General features: G+C 36.3%; 4 protein-coding genes, 1 non-coding gene and 1 pseudogene across 9 annotated transcripts; 3 read left to right on the top strand and 3 right to left on the bottom strand.

Moving 5' to 3' along the window:
- Positions 1–392: 392 nt before the first annotated feature.
- LOC147937604 (uncharacterized) lies at positions 393–896 on the bottom strand. Its single transcript, XM_087465190.1, has one exon. The coding sequence runs from the start codon at positions 894–896 to the stop codon at positions 393–395; it is 504 nt and encodes a 167-aa protein (XP_087321316.1).
- An 812-nt stretch (positions 897–1,708) lies between these two features.
- Positions 1,709–2,858, top strand: LOC147937603 (uncharacterized; annotated as a pseudogene).
- A 6,122-nt stretch (positions 2,859–8,980) lies between these two features.
- LOC104710203 (protein PHYTOCHROME KINASE SUBSTRATE 1) lies at positions 8,981–10,808 on the top strand. The gene has a single exon (XM_010426765.3). It carries the CDS (start codon positions 9,256–9,258, stop codon positions 10,651–10,653), a length of 1,398 nt encoding a protein of 465 aa, XP_010425067.1. The 5' UTR covers positions 8,981–9,255; the 3' UTR covers positions 10,654–10,808.
- Positions 10,809–12,065: 1,257 nt separating this feature from the next.
- Positions 12,066–12,261, bottom strand: LOC147937602 (U2 spliceosomal RNA). The gene has a single exon (XR_015567740.1). It is a non-coding gene; the product is annotated as a U2 spliceosomal RNA (small nuclear RNA).
- A 53-nt stretch (positions 12,262–12,314) lies between these two features.
- Positions 12,315–15,232, top strand: LOC104710202 (putative hexosyltransferase MUCI70). 5 transcript variants are annotated; one of them, XR_015567151.1, is made up of 9 exons: positions 12,315–12,558; positions 12,715–12,954; positions 13,058–13,090; positions 13,174–13,278; positions 13,370–13,689; positions 13,839–14,055; positions 14,139–14,395; positions 14,503–14,681; positions 14,793–15,232. XR_015567151.1 is itself a non-coding variant. In XM_010426763.3 (9 exons), the coding sequence occupies exons 2-9, from the start codon at positions 12,735–12,737 to the stop codon at positions 14,877–14,879; spliced, it is 1,407 nt and encodes a 468-aa protein (XP_010425065.1). In that variant the 5' UTR covers positions 12,320–12,558; positions 12,715–12,734; the 3' UTR covers positions 14,880–15,232. The 5 variants fall into 5 exon arrangements, 3 of the variants coding, with proteins under 3 accessions (XP_010425065.1, XP_010425064.1, XP_010425066.1); XM_010426763.3 differs by having other exon boundaries at positions 12,320–12,558; positions 13,180–13,278; positions 13,839–14,050; XM_010426762.3 differs by having other exon boundaries at positions 12,320–12,558; positions 13,839–14,050.
- Positions 15,233–20,254: 5,022 nt separating this feature from the next.
- Positions 20,255–22,483, bottom strand: LOC104710201 (uncharacterized). The gene has a single exon (XM_019230177.2). It carries the CDS (start codon positions 22,352–22,354, stop codon positions 20,405–20,407), a length of 1,950 nt encoding a protein of 649 aa, XP_019085722.2. The 5' UTR covers positions 22,355–22,483; the 3' UTR covers positions 20,255–20,404.
- Between the last annotated feature and the right edge of the window lie 1,246 nt (positions 22,484–23,729).

The raw sequence follows: 23,729 nt of genomic DNA, 5'->3' as shown, positions 1-23,729 counted from the left end.
CAAGTATACAACATGAGAAAGAGGCATATTTATTGACTACAAAATCGATGATTGGCCGCATGTACTTGGTTTGAGAAAAGATGATTCACAAGTTCTTAGATTAGTGAATCATAAACATTTTGTGTCCGGTTGCTTTGAATATTTCTCACTATTTGTGTAACCTTCTTTCATTCTAGAGTCCTTCAAACTCCCCTATATAGTATCTTGTTAGCATTTGCTTACTGCGAGTTTGACTCAATCATACAATCCTCAATCATGGATTTATTCCAATAGATCCTAACCATGCTTAAATAAAATGAAAAAATCACTTCTCCACTAAGAAATAAAACAAAACACACCCAAAAAAAACCAATAATAAGTTGAAAAGATCATTACTCTATTAGTCATTCGTTTCAATCAGAATCATAATAGTCGATAAAATCTTCATCAACACCAACATCAACGCTAGTACCAACGTTTTTCACCACTTCTCCTTCACCTTCAAGAGGCATCTTGTATCTACACTGAGGACACGAGGCGTGAATCTTCAACCACTTCTTCACGCACGCCAAGTGATACTTGTGTTTACATGGCAACTCCGTAGCCACCTCACCTTTGCCCCATTCCTCCAAACATATCACACACTCTCCTTTCTCCACAACCGCTACACTTGGCAACATCTCTATCGTCCATCTCGAAGCCGGCGGTCTCCCGTTTTCAATGTCACCGAAGCGACGACGATATCCTCCCGTTGTAAATATAAATGGAAACGTCGTCGGTGCAACTTCACCGAAGAAATCCTCTTGGTCGCTGGCGGTTAGGATAATATCATTAGCCCTAACAAAGCATCGTTGGCAGTATAAAAACCCGTCGTCTCCTTCGACAAAGGCGTCGTTTTCGCACTCGTTGCAGATCATCGTCGTATATATCTCGTAATTGTAAGAATATTAGAAAGAAAGGGAAGAAACTTTGTGAGCGTGAAAAGAAACCCTAGATCAGGTTGGTGAAGAAACAAGTAGACGACGAAGAGGGTGAATGAGGAAAAATATTATAATTAGGGTTTTGTTATAAAGAAGTGATTATTCATCACTAAACATGACACATGTTTTAACACTTGTCATGTTTATCTCTTTTGATTAAGTGACTCATCATTTGTTTTGTAACTATAAATATGTGATGAGAGTGAGATATAGACAACATATAAGATTTCAAAGTAAAAAGAGATGTGTTAGTGTCCCTCACCCTCTCCCTCACCATCACGTTTCTTCTCTACTTTCTTTGTGCAATTACACAATTGCATAAACATAAGCATATACATACACACATATATATATTTATATAATAATCTTCTATATTTGTGTTATTATCTACAACACGTTATCAGCACGATCGTCTCTCTGCTCCAACCGATCTAACGGTTTCTATACAGATCAATCTTTTGAGGTAACATCTAATTTATGTCGAATTTGTTTATTTAAAATTTCTTTAAATTCCTTTAAATTCAAGAATATATATATGAGATATTTACGGAGTAAAAAGACTATGTCTTCTCCTTGATCATAATGGTAGGCTCTGCCTCCTTGATCATATAGATCTACATTCTTGATCAGAAAGATAGGCTCTGCCTTCTCGATCATATGTTAAGATTTATATTATATTATGGAAAGCTCTGCCTCCTCAAAATCTCATGAATAAATTAATAATGGACTTATTATTCATGTAGATAATTATGTCAAATCTCGCCAGACTTGAAATCCTTGCCCTTGATGTATCTGGAAAAAATTATATGACATGGGCATCGGATGCACGAATGCATCTGAGATCGGATGGGCTTTTAAGCACCATCGATCCGTCGAAAACAACGTCAGATGAGGATAAGGCCAAAAGCCATGGTGTTTTTACGTCACCACCTCCACGATAATCTGAAAAATGAGTACATCACGAAAGAAGATCCTGTAGATCTTTGGCAATCACTCAAAGATAGGTTTGATCACCAGAAATATGTGATCTTACCAAAGGCTAGACATGAGTGGTTAAATCTCCGGTTCTTGGATTACAAAAGTGTTGGTGAATTTAATTCCGCTATGTTCGGAATCACCTCCAGGATGGCTTTGTGTGGCGAAGAAGTGAGCGATTATGATATGATCGAAAAAACGCTCTCAACTTTTCATCCTGGAAATGTAATCCTGCAAGAACAATACCAGACCAAAGGATACACTCGATTTTCTGAGTTAATGCACGTTCTTCTTGTTGCTGAACAAAATAATCAACTCGTGATGCTGAATCATCAAACTCGCCCATCTGGATCAGCTCCACTTCCAGAAGTGAATGTTGCTTCATCCAGTTATAATTGGCAAGGACGAGGACGCGGACGCGGTCGAGGCTGTGGCCATGGTCGTGGGCGTGGAGGAGGTCGTGGTCGAGGTAGAGGAAGAGGTCACTATTCTAATAGCTTCAACGCTGGCAAAGCCAACAACGATCTTCATGTAAATGATGCCAGCCGCATTATAAAGAAAAAAGATGAGAGTATTTGTTACAGATGCGGCATGAAAGGTCATTGGTACCAAACTTGTTGTATACCAAAGCATTTGGCCGATCTATATCAAGCGTCTCAAAAGGAAAAAGAAAGAGACGTTGAGACCAATCTCATCTCAAATGAAGCTGGACCTTCCTACCATGGTCTCAATGATGAAACTCATCTGGATATCGCAGATTTCCTCGTCAATCAAGAGAGCGGAAAATCATGCGATTAAAATCTTTATGTAAAATAATGCTTGTAAAACTTTTGGTGTTTAAAGTCTTTTTGTAATATATTTTAAATCTCCTAAGAATTTGTTATATATTAATGCATATTTTATGAATGTTTTATCTCCAGAAAATGTCAACTTTTGAGATTGAGGACGAAGAAATGTGTCTAGCAGATAGTGCTACTACGCACTCAATATTTAGAGATAAAAAATATTTCTCCTCTCTCAAAATAAATGACTCCGCTAAAGGCGTGAGCACTATATCTGGAAATGCAAAGATTATAATGGGCTTTGGCGAAGCCAATTTTTCAATGCCAAGGGGAACAAAATTTGAAATAAAAGATGCATTATATTCCCCTAAGTCTCAACGAAACTTGATAAGTTTCAGAGATATCCGAAGAAATGGATATCATATAAAGACTATGAATAAGAATGGCATTGAATATCTTTGCATCAAATCCGAGGAAAAACATATTGGAAGAGTTACCAATGTTATCCTCTGGATTATATTGCACAAAAATAAATGTATTCGCATCGTATGTTACAGTAAACTCAAAGTTTACTAATACGTTTAAGATTTGGCATGAGAGACTTGGACATCCTGGTTCAATCATGATGCGAAAAATTGTGCAAAATTCTAATGGCCACCAGTTAAAAAACCAGAAAATTTATTGTTCTGGTGAGTTTTCATGTGATGCATGTTCTCAAGAAAAACTCATAATTAGGCCATCGCCAACCAAAGTCGGGAATGAATTGCCAATATTCTTAGAGAGAATACATGGTGATATATGTGGACCTATTCACCCTTCATGCGGGCCATTTCGTTATTTTATGGTAATGATTGACGCATCTAGTAGATGGTCATATGTGTGTCTTTTGACAACACGAAATACGGCTTTCGCAAAATTCATTTCCCAAATAATCAGGTTAAAAGCACAATTCCCTGATTATGCCATAAAGAAAGTAAGGCTTGATAACGCTGGTGAATTCACTTCACAAGCTTTTAATGAATATTGTATGTCAATGGGAATTGATGTTGAACATCCGGTCCCTCATGTTCATACACAAAATGGCATGGCTGAATCTTTGATTAAATGGTTACAACTCATTGCTAGACCGTTGATATTGAGAACAAAACTCCCAATTTCTATATGGGGTCATGCTATATTGCATGCTGCAGCATTGGTCCAAATACGACCAAGTGCATACAATACATATTCCCCTTTACAATTAACGTCTGGTCAAGAACCAAACATTTCTCATCTCCGTGTTTTTGGATGTGCGGTTTATGTTCCTATAGCCCCACCGCAAAGAACAAAAATGGGGCCACAAAGGAGATTGGGAATATACGTCGGTTATGCATCACCGAGTATCATAAATTATCTTGAACCACAAACTAGTGATATGTTTACAGCACGTTTTGCTGATTGCCATTTTAATGAAGATGAATTTCCAGCGTTAGGGGGAGGAATTAAACAGGTACCAAAAGAGATTACATGGAATACACCATCTTTGGTACATCTTGACCCCCCTACGAATCAACGTGAGCTGGAAGTTCAGAAAATTGTACATTTACAAAATTTGGCAAATCAATTACCAGATGCGTTCACAGATACAAAAAGGGTGACAAAATCACATATTCCCGCTGCAAATGCACCATCAAGAGTTGAAATTCCAAAAGAGGAAATCGATGGGAAAAAGGATAATGAGCCTAAAGTTCAATTGAAACGGGGGAGGCCAATAGGTTCTAAAGATAAAAATCCCCGAAAGAAAAAGAAAATGGGAGACGGAAATGAAAAGGTTCAAGAGGAACCAAGTGAAGAGAAAAGTCATCAGGAAGACGATACAGAAAATTATGAGATCTCTATTAACTATGCCCAAGATGGAAAATTATGGGCTAGAGATGAAATCGATGATGAAAATGGAATATTTTCTTTTTCTGTATCTAAAGAGATTGATTATGAAAATGATGATCCTGATCCAAGGTCTGTGTCAGAGTGCCAACAAAGGCCTGACTGGGAGAAATGGAAAAGTGCAATGCAAACTGAATTGTTCTCCCTTAATAAAAGAAATGTCTTCGGACCTATTGTCACTGCATCTAATGATATAAAACCTATTGGGTGCAAGTGGGTTTTCGTGAGAAAGAGAAATGAGAAAGATGAGATAACACGATATAAAGCCCGACTTGTTGCACAAGGTTTTTCTCAAAGGCCGGGAGTTGATTATGAGGAAACATATTCTCCGGTCATGGATGCAATTACATTCAGATACTTAATGAGTCTAACAGCTTCTAATAATTTAGAAATGTACCTTATGGATGTAGTGACAGCGTATTTATATGGATCATTGGATAATGAAATATACATGAAAATTCCAGAAGGATTTAAGGTTCCTCAGACTTTAACGGAAAAGCCTAATGAGATATATGCGGTAAAATTACAGCGATCACTTTACGGATTAAAACAATCCGGACGCATGTGGTATAATCGCTTAAGCGATTACTTATTGAAGAAAGGATATGTAAATAATGAAATATGCCCTTGCGTCTTTATAAAGAAATCCTCATCGGGATTTGTGATCATTGCTGTATATGTTGATGATCTCAATATAATTGGAACTCAAAAGGAGATTGATGATGCTAGAACTCATATGAAAGAAGAGTTCGAAATGAAAGATCTTGGAAAGACAAAATGTTGTCTCGGTCTTCAAATAGAACATCTCCAAGATGGAGTATTTGTGCATCAGTCAAATTATACGAAAAAGATTTTAAAGCGCTTTTATATGGATAAAGCGACTCCTTTGAGTACTCCAATGGTCGGTAGGTCCCTGAATGTTGACACAGATCCATTCAGACCTTGTGAAGAGAATGAAAAAATACTTGGTCCCGAAGTAACTTATATGAGTGCTATCGGTGGACTTATGTATCTTGCAAATTGTACCCGACCAGACATTGCATTTGCAACTAATTTACTTGCAAGATACAACTCAGCTCCTACCCGCAGGCACTGGAATGGAATTAAGCACATATTACGTTATCTTCAAGGTACGATTGACTTGGGATTGTTGTATCGTAGAAACTCTGCGTTTGGTCTAGTTGGTTTTGCAGATGCAGGATATTTATCGGATCCACATAAATCTCGATCCCAAACTGGATATGTTTTCACTATTGGAGGAACTGCAATCTCATGGCGCTCATAGAAACAGACTTTGGTCGCCACTTTCTCAAATCATGCAGAAATAATTGCTCTTCATGAAGCATCAAGGGAATGTGTATGGCTGAGATCAATGACTAACCACATACAAGAATCAAGTGGAATAATCACCAAGAAAGAGCCAACAACATTATTCGAAGACAATGCTGCTTGTGTCGCCCAAATCAAAGAAGGTTACATCAAGAGCGACAGAATAAAGCATATATCTCCAAGATTTTTCTCCTACACTCAAGAACTCGAGCAAAAGAAGGAAGTTGATATCCAACATATCCGCTCAAGTGACAATGCAGCAGACCTATTCACAAAGGCGCTTCCGACTACCATATTCAGAAAGCATATTCATAGCATCGGAATGCGTCATCTACGAGATCTTTGAAGAAAAGACCACTCATATCTTTTCCAGGGGGGATTACGTCTTTGTCATGGTTTTTATCCCAATGGGTTTTTCCATGATAAGGTTTTTAATGAGGCAGTACGTAATTCTCTAGTGATGAATATTCAAGGGGGAGTGTTATAAAGAAGTGATTATTCATCACTAAACATGACACATGTTTTAACACTTGTCATGTTTATCTCTTTTGATTAAGTGACTCATCATTTGTTTTGTAACTATAAATATGTGATGAGAGTGAGATATAGACAACATATAAGATTTCAAAATAAAAAGAGATGTGTTAGTGTCCCTCACCCTCTCCCTCACCATCACGTTTCTTCTCTACTTTCTTTGTGCAATTACACAATTGCATAAACATAAGCATATACATACACACATATATATATATATATATAATAATCTTCTATATTTGCGTTATTATCTACAACAGGTTTAAATATGGGAAAATTGCAAAAATATACCGTACTAGGTAACAACCCGCACATAGTGCGGTATGAAATAATTATTTAATCTTTTTACTGTAATTTTTATTTACAAAATCTATTATATTTATGGATAATTGTAATATTTAAAATTTGATTGTGTAGTATATATCTATAAAAAATTTGTATAATAATTAAAATTTAACGTGTGAGAGTTATTTTAATATCAATCTTATATTATTATATTATATGAATAAAGGGTTCTTAAAATTCATTTTAAAGATTTTATGAAAATATAATTAAAGGGTATAATTAAGTTAGAAAGATAATATAAAAATTTAATTTTGGGTGTTAATTGTATTTTGGAAAAATACAATGGTAAATAAATGTAAATATTTTTAAAAGTTAATGACAAATAAAGGAAAGAGTGTCCTGAGCTCTGTAATACTGACACCTCAGTTTTCTTGCCAAAATGTTCCTCTATTAATATATAGGGGATAACATAAAAATATTCGTGGACATGAAGGTTCAAGTTTGAGCGTTGGTTCACTTTGAAAAAATAAGTTGAGTATTTTATTTTCTTTTTATAATTGCAAGTAAAGTTAGTTTGTGTCGTCATATTTATAAATGGAAGTTCACCATTTCTTAGTAGTAAAAATCATGATTGATTCCATTTTCATCGCGCATTCGATTTGCTATAAATCTGATAAGCAAAACAAAAAATATAATCTAAACTAGCCACCATTAAGAAATTAAAGGATATCGTGATATCACATAAATAGATTGGTGATCATAACGTGTTGGTATAATTTATTTTTGATATTGGTAAAGCCGTAAGTGGTTGCTACTTGTAAATCTTTTTTAACGCAATGGTTAAAAGAAATTGCTACCATTCATATGTCTTTGTTTTTTTTTTTTGTTGGACAAAAAAGGTTGAGAACGAGAATCAAGCACGTATGCTGTAGGGTCAAGCTTAAAATGCTACCATTCATATGTCGACTATTACAACTAATACGCATATTTATAAATTCCATTACACATTTTCCTTGATTGACACTTTGACAGATCGTATGTCAATCGTATGTAGCAACCGGTTACCCCTCTTGGTTATATTGTATTTTTGTGGAGGACATAGCTAGAATCTCTGTATGATTTAGCTTTGGTTTGCTGGGTTGATTGCCTTCGATCCATTTTGTAAGTTAAGGTCCAATATATCAATATCAATATAATATTTCAGTGAAAAAAAAAAAAAAAAGACACTTTGACAGATACATGGATTTTATGTTTGAGTTTATTTTATTCTCCTTATGTATTTTTGACGAATATTATACACATTACAATTATTTGATATGTATTATATCACACAAGATACGACGATCCTATGATTTTTCTAATATTTATGCACCTAAATAATAGAGTGTACGTCAAATCATTACATGAAATATTAATATATTTAACAGAACCCAACTCGATGGTCTTTGTCAATATCTCCCCATGCAACAAAATACGTACACCCCTCGTGCTTCCAATTTTTTGTATTTTTGTTCCTCGAGTGAAATTCATATCTACTAGCTAGTCAAGTATAATTTCTTTTAATTATGCGCATTCACTTCTTTTCGACATTAATTTGTTAATCATACGAATATATGATCGATTAATAAGTTTATATCTTTATTCAATGTATTATTATATTTCATACTTACAAAACATACTAAATTGCTAATCAAACATTGGGCTTAATTAAGAGAGCCCTTAAACAAATACACAAAAAAATTACTTTTGGTTTTAAGAGCAGAATATTGAAGGACTGTGACATGAATACAGTGTGCAACTTAGGCCGGTGCATAAGATATCGTGTTAATTAATAAACTGAATTATATATCGTGTAAGAAAAGAAGTTAGGAGCTGCATAAAATACAGTGTAATGCTGTTTAAATCGGCGTTATAATCGTGGTTTTATATGTCGTACGTGCCTGGTTTAGTTGCTAATTCTATTCGTTTATAAACTGTAGTGTTTATAAAAGCTTTATGATACCTCTTTAACCAAAAAAAAAAAAAAGAGAGTAAAGGATAGACCAGAATTTAAGAGATCCAATTGCAATGTGAGTAGTACGTAGTACTAGTTTTGTATTCATAAGTCTCAATCGTATTAATACCATGTCATTTTTGTCACTATAATTCCTTTATTTAGTGGTCACGGGGTAACATTATAATTTACCTATTTAGTCTCCATTGATTGACAAAGATTCATCATCCAACATTTTTATCAAAATAAATATATAAATCAGTTCACACACAACTGGCCAAATAACTCTCAATGTGGAACCCTCTCCCATTGATCAGATCAGAACACTTTAGCTTCAGAGAAAGAAAAGAAAACAGCTATCAAACATTTCGTCTTTGTTTCTCTATTTATACCCTAATTCCACATATATCCACAAGCAAGTAAAAAGAAAGAGAAAAAGAAACATTAAGCCACCACAAAGTTTTTTTTTTTTTAAATGGTGACACTAACATCATCTTCTTCAACTCCAAAGACATCTTTTGATTTCATGAAGAATAACAACAGTCACAGTGTCTATGTTCCTTTCTCTTCTCCTCCTCCACCTTCTTCTTCTTCTTCTTCTTCCTCTTACTTGAACATCAAGGAAGATGCTGTTGTCACAACCAAGAAGGTCATGGAACCCAGCGAAACCCTAAGCGTGAGCATCAAACCAAAAGAAGAGGAGCTTGGTGATGAGAAGAAAATTGCGAAGAAAGTTTCTGAAGAACCAGAGATTGGTGTATTTGGAGCTGAGAAGTACTTCAATGGAGACATGGATTCAGACCAAGGCTCTAGTGTTCTGTCTCTGTCTCTGACAAACCCCGAAGTTGAGAGAACCATTATCGATTCGAAGCAGAGCGCGAAGAAATCTACAGGAACTCCTAGTGTCCGGTCTGAATCAAGCTGGAATAGTCAGAGCGTGTTGCTTCAGAACAAATTGGTGAATAGCTGCAACAGTTCCTTGCAGGAGAAGAAGAACAACAACAATAGTGGTCAGATTCAAAAGGTGAGCAATAATAAGAAAAGTTTTCTCGCAAATCTGGGGTGTAAATGCGCATGTTCTGATGAGAACTCAGTAGATGTCGACGAGAAAATCTCGGTGAAGAGAAGCTCTGATCCGAACATCTCTGTTTTCACAAAGAGAAAGATCGAAAATCAGATGAGTTCTTCTGAGAATATGAAGTCAGACCTGATCAGGATCCAGAAGCAAGAAGAGTTATCGCAGAGGAAGTCACTTGAAGTGTTTGGATCTCCTATAAATATTGAGAAGAAGAGGATTGTTGTTCAACAGAAACTCGCATTGCGTCCATGGGAATCAAGAACAGAGGAGGAAGACCAAAAGAGCGAAGGGAGTGATACAAGCGCGGATCTTTTCGAGATAGAGAGTCTTACAGGGAAACCTAAACCTTTTCTTACAAGGCAAGGAAGTGATCCAGCTTCACCTACGTGTTATGCTCCAAGTGAAGTAAGCGTAGAGTGGAGCATAGTGACAGCAAGTGCAGCAGATTTCTCTGTTATGTCGGAATGTGCAACAAGTCCTGTAAGAAGAAGCAGCCGATCTTCTCAGATTCCTCGAATCCCTATCACCGCTAAATCATCAGCACCGCAGAGACGGAATTCGAGTAGCAGCGGCGGCGGAGGCGGTGGTTTCTTGTTGAGCTGCAAGAGTCATAAATCTGTTAGGGTTTCTGGTGATTTAGAAAGAAGAAGCAGCAGCATGAACAAGACACAACCGAGTTATGTTCCAAGATTCCCAATGGAGACTACTACTAAACCTAAGAGTTTCGAAACACGAAGAAGGATCAGCAACAGCTCCGTTTCTCACACACAGTCATCTCTTCTGTATAGTCAGTGATTGCATAAAAGTAAAAAGAATTTAATGTCTTTATCTCTCTTTATCTGTAATTTCTACTGAGTGAGAAAGATTTGTAAACTTATCTAATGTCTTGTTGAGTTATTGATGACAATGTCATCTTGCACCTTAGTAAAACTTACTCAAAGAGTGACAAATGATTACAGAGTGAAGATAACATTTTGCCAAGTCAAAAAAAAACACAGATCTGAAATTCTGCAAAATGAGTAGACAAATTCCAAAAAAAATGCCCCCACCAAATATTGCTTTTTATTTATATTTTTGGATTTAGTCTCACGAGAGAGATACGGGTTTTGTCTTAGCTTCTCAAAGGGTTAAATCAAAGGTACAAAGAGTTTGACAGAAAGAGCTATTAATGAGGAAACTTAAATAAATGAAAATGTCGTTTTACCTAACATATCTAAGATCTGGCCCTGAGAAACACATCTAAAGGCCATTGTGTGTGTGAGATAAAAGTAGAGTAGACAAAACCTTAATTGAATTCGTTGAAAATATGAAGTGATGTGAGAGGAAAGAACCAAAGTGCTTGTTTAGACAATAAATGTGATGAAGATGTATGTTTTTGTAGCCTACTCATAAAGGAAAAGATTGTATTTACACCCTAAATGATCTTATCCAGTCCATTGAACCTTCTCCTCTCCAAAATCAAAAAGGGCTAATTACATTTCAAGAAATGAAACCAAGATGATGATCCGAGACAAATCAAAGCTAATACAGCATGGGGTTTTAGAAACCAAGAATATACATACAGATCTTGAAGATAAGTATTGTTTGTATCCCTTGTCAAAAAAAAGATATGGGGGTATAATTGAGCCATCACTTATATTCCTATAAAATATTAATTGAAATCAAATCATCTAACTACTTAAGTTTTCCCGTATGTGGAGGAGAGAAGAACAACAAAAGCAAGAAGGCAAAACAAAAACCACTCATCCTGGTAGGCCGTGATTCAAAGCATCCGCTTGCTCTTTTGCTCAAAGTGAATAAGGCAAGTAGGTACCAAGAATCCGATCCCACATGACAAAGAATGGCTGAGAGTAGTTCTTTGTTTACTTCCATATACTGTTCGTGGTGAAACATTGACTGTATGTGAAAGGGGTTCATAAGCCTCAGGAGAGGAGAAAAGTCGTGTGTGGTCTGCTCGCTGCATCTGTATTACCAGAAGGATACAAAATAACAAACATGAGTACAATCTGATCAGTTGACCCAAAGAAACCAAAAGGTACAATCTGATCGATATTTCCACAAACAGTCAGTACAGAAACTAAGATAATTAATTTATAAGCTACGTCTGTCTAACTATTAGATAGTTATTGATTATATAATTAACGTTTAAGTTTAACACGGTTTTCTATTGGGATGACAGATGATAAAAAGATTGGACTAAGTTAATGGCGGGTTGAGCCAGGCCCGTGCAGTAGTGCAACGCATGGGCGACTCGTGAAAGCCCAGATAGCAAGCTATCTTAACGGGCCTTCTCCCTTAAAAAACAGAGTTAATATCGTGTGAGCCGATAGCCCACATATCAGATATTAAACTGATAAGAACAGATACTACACTTGATCTTAGCCAAAAGGCCGAGAAAGGTATGAATTGTTTAGTCCATCGACCTTCTCTTATATACACCCATTCCAATAGCGAGCAATCCATAGCTGAGCGATGTGGGATATGAAAAACACCAAAACCTTTTCTTTAGCCTTCGCCTTCGGACGAATTAATAAAACAATTTAGACATTATTATTAATTAAGTAAGTAATCAACACTGTAATAAAGAAAGAAACAAAGAAGAACAATACATAAATAAATACAGTTTCTTCTCTAAATCGCCACCACCCACCGCACACACACAGGTTTGGTTTCATGGTGTGAGCTAGATAGAGATCTCGGGTAAAGAGTTCTTTTGTTGTTTCCTTTCTCGAATCTGGTGTTTTTTTTTTTTCACTCAGTTCTTTGATTCTCTGAAAAATTTCATGAATTCTCTTGTGATTCCATATCTGCATCTTGGACATGTAAAAATCTTGATTTGGTTTGAACTTTTGGCAGTGTGTTTTGGGGATTAGATAATGTTACCGGAGAGAAGAAGTACGGTGGTTTCTTCTACTTCATCATCTTCTTCTTCGTATCTGAATCCATCTGGTCACAATGATAATTCTTTTTTACTTCTCCGAAGAGGCAAAAAGTTTGGTCGGATTGTGAAATTGAAGCTCTCACATTTCTTCTTCTTCTTTCTTTCACTCTTTTTCTTCTCTTGCATCTTCTCTGGCCACAAGCTACTCTTTCATGGTAAGCTTAAAATTAAGAAAAAATGTCTTCTTTTTCTTTAATTTGGTTTTCTCAAATTTCGGAGATTATTAGTTAATCAAACACTCTTGGATATTTGGTGTAGGTTCTGAGTTCTTACCTCATTTTGAGCAAAACCGTAAGCTTACTTATATCTTAGTACTCTGGTATTTTGTGTTCAAAAAAAGCTATTGTTTATTTATTAACTGGATTTTGATACAGATGCAGCTTACATGAAAAGTCAATTGCTGGTTTCATCGGAGATTAATGTAGGATTAAACAAATCCAACATTGAGAAACCACCCGGAAGCAAGAAGAGAAACAAGCGTATGGATTGTTTTAATCTCTAGTCATTTCAGTGAGTGTTAGTGTTGTTTTATTGATGATCTAAGGTAACGTTTTTGGTATATAATTGCAGATTTGCCATGTGAAGTTACACTTTCTGAATCTGTTGATCGCATACTTGAGCCTCAGGATTATTTGAATTTCACGCGGTTTTCGTTAGGCTATGTAGAGGCTGAGACGTATAATGAGCCTAGGTTTGGAGGGCATCAAACACTCATGGAAAGAGAGAGATCTTACTCTGCAGTAAATCAGACAATTCACTGTGGTTTTGTCAAAGGTACTGGATTTGATTTGAGCGAAAAGGATAGGGCGTACATGAAGAACTGTGTAGTCTCTGTGTCTTCTTGCATTTTTGGAAGCTCTGATTTTCTAAGGAGACCTGCAAGCAAAAAGGTTAGAACTTTATCCCTTAGTAGATAGATACTAGATATTAGCTTATGCATTAGTATTTAGTATTTGTTGCGGTTATCATTAAGTAAAGACTATATCTGTGAGGCTCATCATTCATTAGGAGCTCTCATTTTGCTTGTTTGTTTCTTTAGATCAGTGAATTCTCGAAGCGAAATGTGTGTTTCGTGATGTTTGTGGATGAGCAAACACTATCGAAACTTGCTAGTGAAGGGCATGTTCCAGACAAGCAAGGATTTGTTGGTTTGTGGAAAACTGTAGTAGTTAGCAATTTGCCTTATTCTGACATGCGAAAGACTGGAAAGGTTCCAAAGTTTCTGTCACATCGCCTTTTTCCTTCTTCTAGGTGAGGTTAGTTGGCTTAGTACTCAGGCTCTGAAGTTTTGAATCACTGACACAATCTTTTTTTACTTATCCCTCGTTTCTTGTTTCAGGTATTCCATTTGGTTAGACAGTAAGATGAGACTCACTACAGATCCCATGCTTATAATTGACTTCTTCTTATGGAGAACAAAATCAGAATTCGCAATCTCAAACCATTATGACCGGCACTGTGTTTGGGATGAGGTGTTACAGAACAAACGGCTGAACAAGTACAACCATTCGGCCATTGATGAACAGTTTATGTTCTACCAGTCAGATGGACTCAAGAAATTTGACCCTTCAGATCCTAATTCTCCTCTTCCAAGTTGTAAGTAATCAATCAATCATTAGCTTCTCTCTCACCCATACACATTTACTCGTTTTGTTTGTTAATGTTTCTTGAGTGTGATGTCTTGTTGTTGTTGTTGTTGTTAGATGTACCTGAAGGTTCTTTTATTGTAAGAGCCCATACGCCAATGTCAAACCTCTTCACCTGCCTTTGGTTCAATGAAGTTGATCGGTTTACCTCACGAGATCAGTTGAGTTTTGCATACACATACCTAAAACTTCAGCGACTGAATCCAGATAGACCCTTACGCCTAAACATGTTCAAGGTAAAATAGAGATTGGTTTACCTCACGGTTTCAAATTATGAGTACATAATCATAAAGGGGTCTTAGATCATAAAAAAAATGTTGTATTGATCAACCTTGTTTTCATTTCAGGACTGTGAACGTCGAGCATTAACTAAGCTTTTCCACCATCGCGTAGATTCATCGCCTCCTTCACCTCCTGCTAGATTCATTGAGTGAAGATAGTTTTCTACAATTTGAAGGAGATGAAAGATGAAAGATGAAAGAGTAACCTAATTGACATTGTGTATGAGCCAAGATAGAAACTTAGTAAGTTTACGACACAATTCACGCCGATATACCAAAAGAGGCATAACTATACTAGTTGCTGCTTATAAAAGGTTAAGGAGACGCAACAACTAGAGATTAGGATCTCTTTGTTCCTCAAGTTTTGCTGTTTTATATGTATATTCACATCAGTGTCAAATTCGTTTATGGATTTGAATAGTTTAAGAAGTTCACTTAAATCAAACTTGAAGAAAACAAATGTACCAATTCTGAAAACTTCTAATTGAGAACTTATCATTTTTTAATCTCGTTGACCATCCAACGGACTATTAGATGAATTTATCTGTAAATAAATCAGACATTGTATTTCGCAAATCTGTGCAAAAGAGATGCAGATTTTGCAAGTAAAAGACTCTAAATAAGATAGTAACATGTTACCTATCGACAACAATGGAAATGTAGCTCTCAGATGGTTGAGCGCTCACTTAGCATGCGAGAAGTTGATTCCAACACACTGGTGTGTGGCTGATGGAATGGACGGGAAGCATAAAGTAAATTGGCCTAATTCACTTTAGCCTCGTGGTTAAACCAGCGACCATACGTTCTTCATGTAGCCCTTGCCAAAGACTGGCCTCTTCGTCAGCTTGATGTCAAGAACGCCTTCTTACATGGTGACCTTAAAGAGACGGTCTACATGCATCAACTACCTGGTTTCATCGACAAGTCTAAACCCGACCATGTGTGCTTGCTCCGACAGTCACTCTATGGCTTAAAGTAGGCCCGAGCTTGGTATACTTGGTTTACTTCGGTCGCTCGACAGGTCGGTTTTCAACAAAGCCTCTGCGATAACTCTCTTTTCCTTTATGGTTCTGGTGCTACTAGGGCCTATCTTTTATTGTATGTCGACGACATTATCCTCACGGCCTCATCGCCGGTCTTATTTGACAAGATTGTCTCTCATCTTGCTGCTGCGTTTGATTTCACTGATCTTGGGACTTCATCATTTCCTCTGTATTACAGTCAAGTACAACAAAGTCGATCTTCTTCTCAGCCAACAAAACTATGTTGTTGACATCCTCAACCGTGCCTCCATGACAAACTGCAATCCATGCAATACTCCAGTTGATACAGCCAACAAGCTTGAGGCTACGAATAATCCTTCGGTCTCTGACCCATCTCTCTATCGCAGCCTTGCAGGTGCCTTGCAGTATCTGACATTTACACGCTTCGACATTGCGTTTGTCGTTCAGAAAGTATGCTTGTTTATGCATGACCCACAGGAGAATCATTTCACTGCTCTCAAACGGATCTTACGCTACATCAAAGGCACCATCTCTCATGGTCTTCAAATTCACAAGTCTTCAACAATATACCTCGTTGCTTACTCTAATGCAATGGCTGCCCCAACTCACGGCGCTCCACATCCGGCTATGCGGTGTTCCTTGGTGACAGCCTTATCTTCTGGTCTTCTAAGCGTCAACATACCGTCTCCCGCTCCAGTGCTGAAGCAGAGTATCGCAGTGTCGCCAATGTTGTTGCAGAGAGAACTTGGCTCAATAATCTCTTCCTCGATCTTGGTTATCCCCTCACCAAGGGAACACTGGTCTATTGTGACAATGTCTCTGCGGTTTACCTCTCCACTAATCCAGTACAACATCAGCGGACCAAACATGTGGAGATTGATAGTCACTTTGTCCATGAAAAAGTAGCCCTTGGTCACATTCGTGTTCTTCATGTACCATCCTTGTTACAGTATGCAGACACCTTCACCAAGGGACTACCCTCTCCATTGTTCACCGATTTTCGAACCAGCCTGAACGTCTGACCTCCTCCCATTCTGACTGCGGGGGAGTGTTAGTTAGGATATGTTCTCATATATTTGGTTCCTAGAATATCCTTAGTAATTTAAGTTTGGGGGAGGATCTAAGAATGTATTTAACATTGTGTTTTATTTTCTTATTTTCTTATCTCAAATTTTTGCATGCTAGTTTTATTCATTTGAGTCTGCATCTATTTGCATAGAAAACCCCAAAAAAAAAGAAAAAAAAATTTGAAAAAAATTATAAAAAAAAAAAAAAGTGTTCATGTAGTTGCATTTACATATTAGGATTGAGTCTAGATTGCTTCATATAGGATTGTTGCATATGCATTTTAGGGGACAATGATTAAAACCACCTTGTTTAAAGTCCAACCTTAGGATTGAAGTTATAGTTCTTAATCACAGTTCATTGTTGCTAGATAAATCTCTGAAAAAAAAAGAAAAAAAATGATGAAAAATCTTTGTATAAAATCTTGTGTCTTTTGAAGGCTTCTTCCACTTGTGTGAAAATTGCTTGAACATTGTAGCATCTCTATATTATTGGACTTAACCTGAACTTAAATTATCTTGCTTATGGAACTTGAATGTTTGCTCATGGTAACTATAAATCTCGGGTTATCACTCCATTTTTGCCAATCTTTTCCCTTAACCCAAAATTGTTTTCCCCTACCCTTGAACCCAAACCTTTCCTTTCAACTCTTGTTGTGATTTGTTGAGTGAGGCCTTTTCATGTTTTAATGGTGTTATAGGTTGTGAAACCTTGAGAGTATTGAGAATGACAAAGAATTGGCTCTTGTTTTAGCTAAGTTTAGAACCATCTGGACTAGCTAGTAGAATCGGTTTTGAAAGATGGGTGGTTAGCATGTTTATTTGGGGTTGGGTTGAGGAATAAAAGAGAAATAAAAAGAAAAGAGTCCATGAGGTTCAGTTTAATTAGCTCTAAGTCTTAAGTAAAAAAAAAAAAAGAGAGAAAGGTCTTGCTATAGTCTCATATCCTAGAAGAAAAAAAAAATTAGGAGTATTAGCAAAGAAATAATTTTTTTTTTAAAAAGAGAGCTAGATGTTTAAAGTTAAAAGAAAGCTAGATTTTTTTTTTAAAAAAATAAGGAGTATTAGCACCCCTAAGGTTGGGATCCTTGCAGCCAAAAGGCGGAATTTAGATCATCCGGATCTAGGTTTTCACTAAAAACATAAAGAAAATAATAAAAACCCTAAAACGATTTTATTGAATCTCGCAATTTACACTTTGGTTCTTGAGAGGAGACAAGCTCCCTATTTATATACAAGGGAGAGGTGGTGTAACAAGAAATAATAAGTTTTTTTCTAAACCTAACCGATCTGTTCAAGCACACGTCGAACGGTGTCTTGTCCTTTTGATCTCGATTGGTGTTGGATGCGTACCAATTGGGGTTGATTTCACTTCAGGTCCCTTTTGACGCATAATCATCCATATATCGACTTCTCACCAAACAGGTCTAGCAACCTAGCTGCGTTGATCGATGCACTTCTTGCATCAACCGATGCAACCTCGCGTCTCCTTCGAATTCCTAACTGCGTCGACTGATGCATACCTTGCATCGATCGATGCAGTCGTGCGGATCATCGCCGAAACGGTTTCTCTCGGATTTTCTTAGCTCCAAACATTGACACAACGCCGGTGATACCAAAACCGCCTCCCACAAGCCACAAATATCATTACAAACACTCATAAAAGCAATATCAAACACACCAAAACACACAAACACATAGATCTAATCACTTAGATAAGCCATGGTCACGCACTCACCTTTGCAAAACAGAGAGAATGGATCACACACCACCAGAGACAGCACCATAGCATGCTCCTAGTCCTAACACGTTCAGGGCCTCAAATCTCCAACCACAAGAACATATATCTCAAGAACAGCCACAAAACTCACATGAACTCTCTGAAAAGTTTTTCTCACTTTTGCAGAATGGAAAAACGGTTAAAACAATTAAAGGGCGTCGATAATAATCCTTTTATATCGACCCCTAGGGCTCCCAATCCCTAAACGCAACCAAAACAAGCTTTTTGACTTAACTTGTCCCGTAGAAGAAAATCTTGCATCGATAGAGGCACATCCCAATAACCGGGATTTCGGTTCACGGACGTTACAATAAATATATGAAAATTGGCCTGCTACGCAATTAGAATTTTGGTTGAATATATAGTATTCAATCATAATTTTTGACTTGTTACAATTTTGTTAATAGATAGAACAATTTATATATTCGTTTAAAAAAATTCAAATCATAGTAATGCAGAAAAATAGTTTATTATCATATAAATGATATGATGATTTATTTGTTTCGTAAAAAGATAAGAGGTAAAATATAATGATTAATGAAAAATTAATATGGTAAGTTAGATATCTATTCTTATATACTTATTTTGATTCGATAGTCATTTTTTGAAGTTAATAATATGTTTTTCGTTTTTAATTAATTAAATTAAATAAATTAGTTATTGAATTTTTATTTATAATGACTATTACTAGTTTATTCTTTGAAACCTATCTGTATACAATAGCAAACTCACTTTTAGTAGTCAGTTTAAATCTACTGGATAAAATTGTTTTTATTATCTCATCTAACAGTTCAGTTTTGTTAATGATCTCAAAAATTGCAATGCTTTGATCCAACAATTGTGTTTCTTCGTCATACCTCAAGCTTTCAATGTTCATACTTGTCAGTTGTCGCTCAATTTTTTTTTCACACCTCTTTGTCTTCACACTTTTTTGTTTATATATATAGATTTTTATAGACCTTGAAAAGAGTTTTTATTTTTTTGAGTATTGCTTCACACTTCCGAGTTTTAAAAAATTTAAGTATTGTTTTTTTTCAATTTATTAATCGAGGTTGATTCACTCATCTTTGTTAAAATCTAGACTATTTTATTTATTGATTCATTTTATCCAACATTTGTTTGGTGTTGTTTTCCATCTTATATCCGCATCGATCATCTCTTCTAGGTATTAATCTAGGTAATTGATTAGATTATATTTGTTAATGATCTCAAAAGCTGTAAATTTTTTTCCCAACAATTTTGTAGCACCTTTGGCTTTCAATGTTTACACCTATTAGTTTTTCACACCTCTTTGTTTCTACACCACTTTGTTTATATATATATATATATATATAGATTTTTATGGACTTCAAAATAGGTTTTGTTTCTTTGAGTATTGTTTCACACCTCCAAAATTTTAAAAATCTGAGTATTATTTTCTTTCAATTGATTAATCGACATTAATTCACTCATCTTCTTTAAATTTTGGATTGTTTTATTTATTGATTCCTTCATCCAACTTTTGTTTGGTATCGTTTTCCATCTTATACCCGCATTGATCATCTCTTCCAAGTATTAATCTAGGTAATTGATTGTGATTTCTAATTTTTTATAGATCTATCTTTTTAGTCAATTTGGTTGGTTGTAAGTTGTAACTATGAGATCTATCTTCCAAACTATTAAAGAGGGGATATTGTTCTACTATTAAAGAGGGGATATTGTTCTAATATTAAATTAAATTGAGCACAGACAAACAAGGTTGATTGATAACAAAAAAAAAAAAAAGACCAAAAATTTATAAATTAGAAAAGAGAAGGGATAACTCAATGTTCAAAAAGAAAAAGAAAAAACTCAATGATAAAAGTTACATAGAGTGAGAGATGACTCTTCCCCTTCGTATAGGATTATTATTGGATACGGGCGACGCGTATTGCAAATACCGCAAAATCGCCGAGGAGAAGGGTTGCGTAGAAGTTGGAATTCATTATGACTCAATGTGAAAGCTTGATCAGGCTTCAAATATGGATAAGGGCCAAGTAAACAAGTACTATGAAGCGTGGTGCAGCAATCGTTGCACTTATAGAATCCTTCTTTTCCTCCGATAACTCTCAGTACTAATTTTCCCTCGCATAACTCACACCAATCTGAGCCAGTCGCCTCATCCCCATGACAGAATGTGAGGTAATGTTCATCATGCTTATATCTTACCATGTACGGTAAGGTGGCACATTCAAAACATATAATAAAGTCACACTCAATGGCAATGCAGTTGAGTACCTTGTTATCTTTTGTTGACTTGCAAATGTGGCACATTGCCTCTACGTTTGGGGGTAACGCTAGGAATAAGGGGTGTTGATGGCCTTGGTAGTTGAACGGCTCGGACGCCGAGGCACATACTACATCTAGTATGTAATCACAATACTCTTCCATACACCCATATCCGAAACCATTACATAGGTTTTCACAGGCGTCACATATGAATACGCCATTTTCGTGGATAACCTTTTGTTTAAGCGCATGGGGATGTAATGGATGGAACTTCTTAAAGGGAGCTTCTGCACATGCTTCGTGTAGAATGAAGTCACATTCCACACATACAAACAAATTTTCGTCGTTGATTGGAAGAGCACACGCTTGACAAAACTTGTTTCCGTCGACGTAAACTCCACTACTAATCTCAAATTCCAGATGACAGCCATGAGAAAAATGGAGTATTATTCCATCAGAAATCCTTTTGAACGGTGGCTCAAAATCTTCATCTTCTTGTACTCCCTCAAGTTCTTTTCCGTCCCATATATCATTACGCAATGCACATCTTGTGTGAACAGCATAGCCACTACACACATTGCAAGTATATGCACCATACTTACTGTAAACTTCTTGACGGCAAACTCCACAGGACCTATTTCCAAATGGAAGAGAAGAAATGAAAGAGATACGGTGGTGGTGACGAGATATTCTTATGGTTTGTGGGATATATATACAATCAGTATGGGTGACAAAATCGCATAAAGGGCAGACGTAGGTGAAATGAAGTTTATTGAGTAGACCACAAATATTGCAGGTTAAGGAAGCTTGCCTAGGGAAAAGGGTGAGGATATGGTCGTGCCTTTTTGGTTGGTCTTTAAAAAAGGGTATTGCCGCCTGGGCACAGAACACGTGCATATAAATGTCGCATAGAGCACAATAATATATGGAACGATCTGCTGTTTTTCTGCACAAGATGCACTTCTTGAATCTTTTCTTAGAAAAGTAGAGTTGGACAGAATGATTGGCGTGGGTAGGATAACTGATCTCAAGTGGAGACTCGACACATTCTTTGTGGTACCTAACATCACACTGGACACAGAAATAATAGTCTGAGTCTACCTTGTGGGATACACAAATATAGCAATCATCATTCTCTAGATCAGCTTCCTTGTTGTTGCACCAAAACAGCGGGAGTACGGGATCATGATCATTTGACGTATTGTCACCATGGAGAGGGGAAGTCTTAATCTCGAAAAAGCGTTCGAATACTTTACCCTCTTCATCTTGTAATGTAATATTCTCGTTACTCGCTGTTGACTGGAGTCGTAAAATAGGGCATGCGAAAAGAAGTGGAAGAGGGAGGTCGTCGCCGTCGGAATCAATGGCTACTTTATTGGAGGAGTGTGTTTTGTTTTGGATTGATTCGATGATGGTGTTTTCAGCGGAGGAGTTTGGGGTTTGTATTTGTGGTAATGGTTTCATAACGTTTTGGTATACGAGAAATGGTTTCCCATCGATTTCCACCTTCTGAAATTCTCCGAACAAGTCCATTGGCTGCCTCGCTCGGAGAATTATTATTTCTTAGAGGATTTTGGGATATTGTTAACATACATAGACTGAAAATGTGTTATCCTCGTTTTTAAAATAACGCTTAAACAACTCCCATTTGCAATTTGTTTAGTATTTATTTCATAATGATTTGATCTAGTCCTATTTATATTGTTTATCGCGCAGTGGCAAATAATTAAAACTATGGGATAAATGCTATTTTCACATTTTATTATGGTAAGGAAATATATTATATTACATCGTAACGTAGAAAGTCATTGTTTTAACTTTATATATATACAAATACGATACAGCTAAGCTGGTTGACTAAAAAAACACAGATCCAGATTCCAGAAATATATATATGTATATATTTTGTCGGCAACCATTATATTATTAAACCCATAAAGGGCAGATCCAGAAATATTAATTACAGACAGCTAAGGCTAGTTGATATATTTTAATTACTCTGTTTCAAGAAGGTTTTATGTCTGGAGGGGATAGTGAGGAACATTTAATAGCATGGTCTCATCTGCGAATTGGCTGGATAAAACTGAATACTGATGGGGCCTTGTATGGTAACCCAAGGAGGGCAACAGCTGGGGGCGTACTACGTGATGGTGATGGTACTTGGCTAGCTGGTTTTGCTTTGAATATCGGATTCTGCTCAGCTCCTCTTGCAGAGCTGTGGGGAGTTTATTACGGGTTGGTGATGGCATGGGAGAAGTGTTATACACGGATGGAGCTTGAGGTGGATTCTAAAGTGGTGATTGGTTTTCTAACGTCAGGGATCAATGATAATCATTCCTTGTCTTTCCTAGTACGTTTGTACTATGGCTTTATTTCGAAGGACTGGTTAGTCTGTATTTATCATGTGTATAGGAAAATTAATCGTTTTGTAAAAGAATTAGCAAACTATACGTTTTATCTTCCTTTAGGTTTTCAATCTCTGGATGTTAGTCCTGATTGTGTTCAAGGTCTAATGTTTGAGGATGATGTTGGGTGCACTCGTGCACGGACAGTCAAACTGTAGTTTGTTTTTTCTTTCATATTTTTAATAAATGGGGAGGTTTTGCTTCCCCCTATTCTACCAAAAAAAAAAGTTTTTATGTCTAATTCCCATGAGTATTTTAATAATATAATATTAATATTTTAATAAATTTACTTAACTAATTAAATTTTATTTTGTCAACAAACTAATCTGATAAATAGGTGATATGTGTAGTTGTTGTGAATTATAATTAAAATACACTTATATGTGTTTGCAATACTTTGTAAAGAGAACAAGAAATAATAAATTGAGAGAGAGGGAGGAGCAGCCAAGAGAGTGGAAGTCTTTTTGATCAAAGAAACTTATGCATATTACTTTCCTACAACT

Source organism: Camelina sativa, chromosome 9 (assembly GCF_030686135.1).
Source record: "Camelina sativa cultivar CO46 ecotype springtype chromosome 9, ASM3068613v1".
NCBI lineage: Eukaryota > Viridiplantae > Streptophyta > Magnoliopsida > Brassicales > Brassicaceae > Camelina > Camelina sativa.
Note: the sequence above shows the minus strand (reverse complement) of the source record. Positions and strands in the feature narration are given on the sequence as shown.

Coding starts and splice junctions, on each gene's coding strand:
- LOC147937604 (XM_087465190.1), bottom strand. CDS start 896: ATGATCTGCAACGAGTGCGAAAACGACGCCTTTGTCGAAGGAGACGAC.
- LOC104710203 (XM_010426765.3), top strand. CDS start 9,256: ATGGTGACACTAACATCATCTTCTTCAACTCCAAAGACATCTTTTGAT.
- LOC104710201 (XM_019230177.2), bottom strand. CDS start 22,354: ATGGACTTGTTCGGAGAATTTCAGAAGGTGGAAATCGATGGGAAACCA.
- LOC104710202 (XM_010426762.3), top strand. CDS start 12,735: ATGTTACCGGAGAGAAGAAGTACGGTGGTTTCTTCTACTTCATCATCT. Junction 13,279..13,369: donor AAGCAAGAAGAGAAACAAGC/GTATGGATTGTT, acceptor ATATAATTGCAG/ATTTGCCATGTGAAGTTACA. Junction 14,051..14,138: donor CGCCTTTTTCCTTCTTCTAG/GTGAGGTTAGTT, acceptor TTCTTGTTTCAG/GTATTCCATTTGGTTAGACA.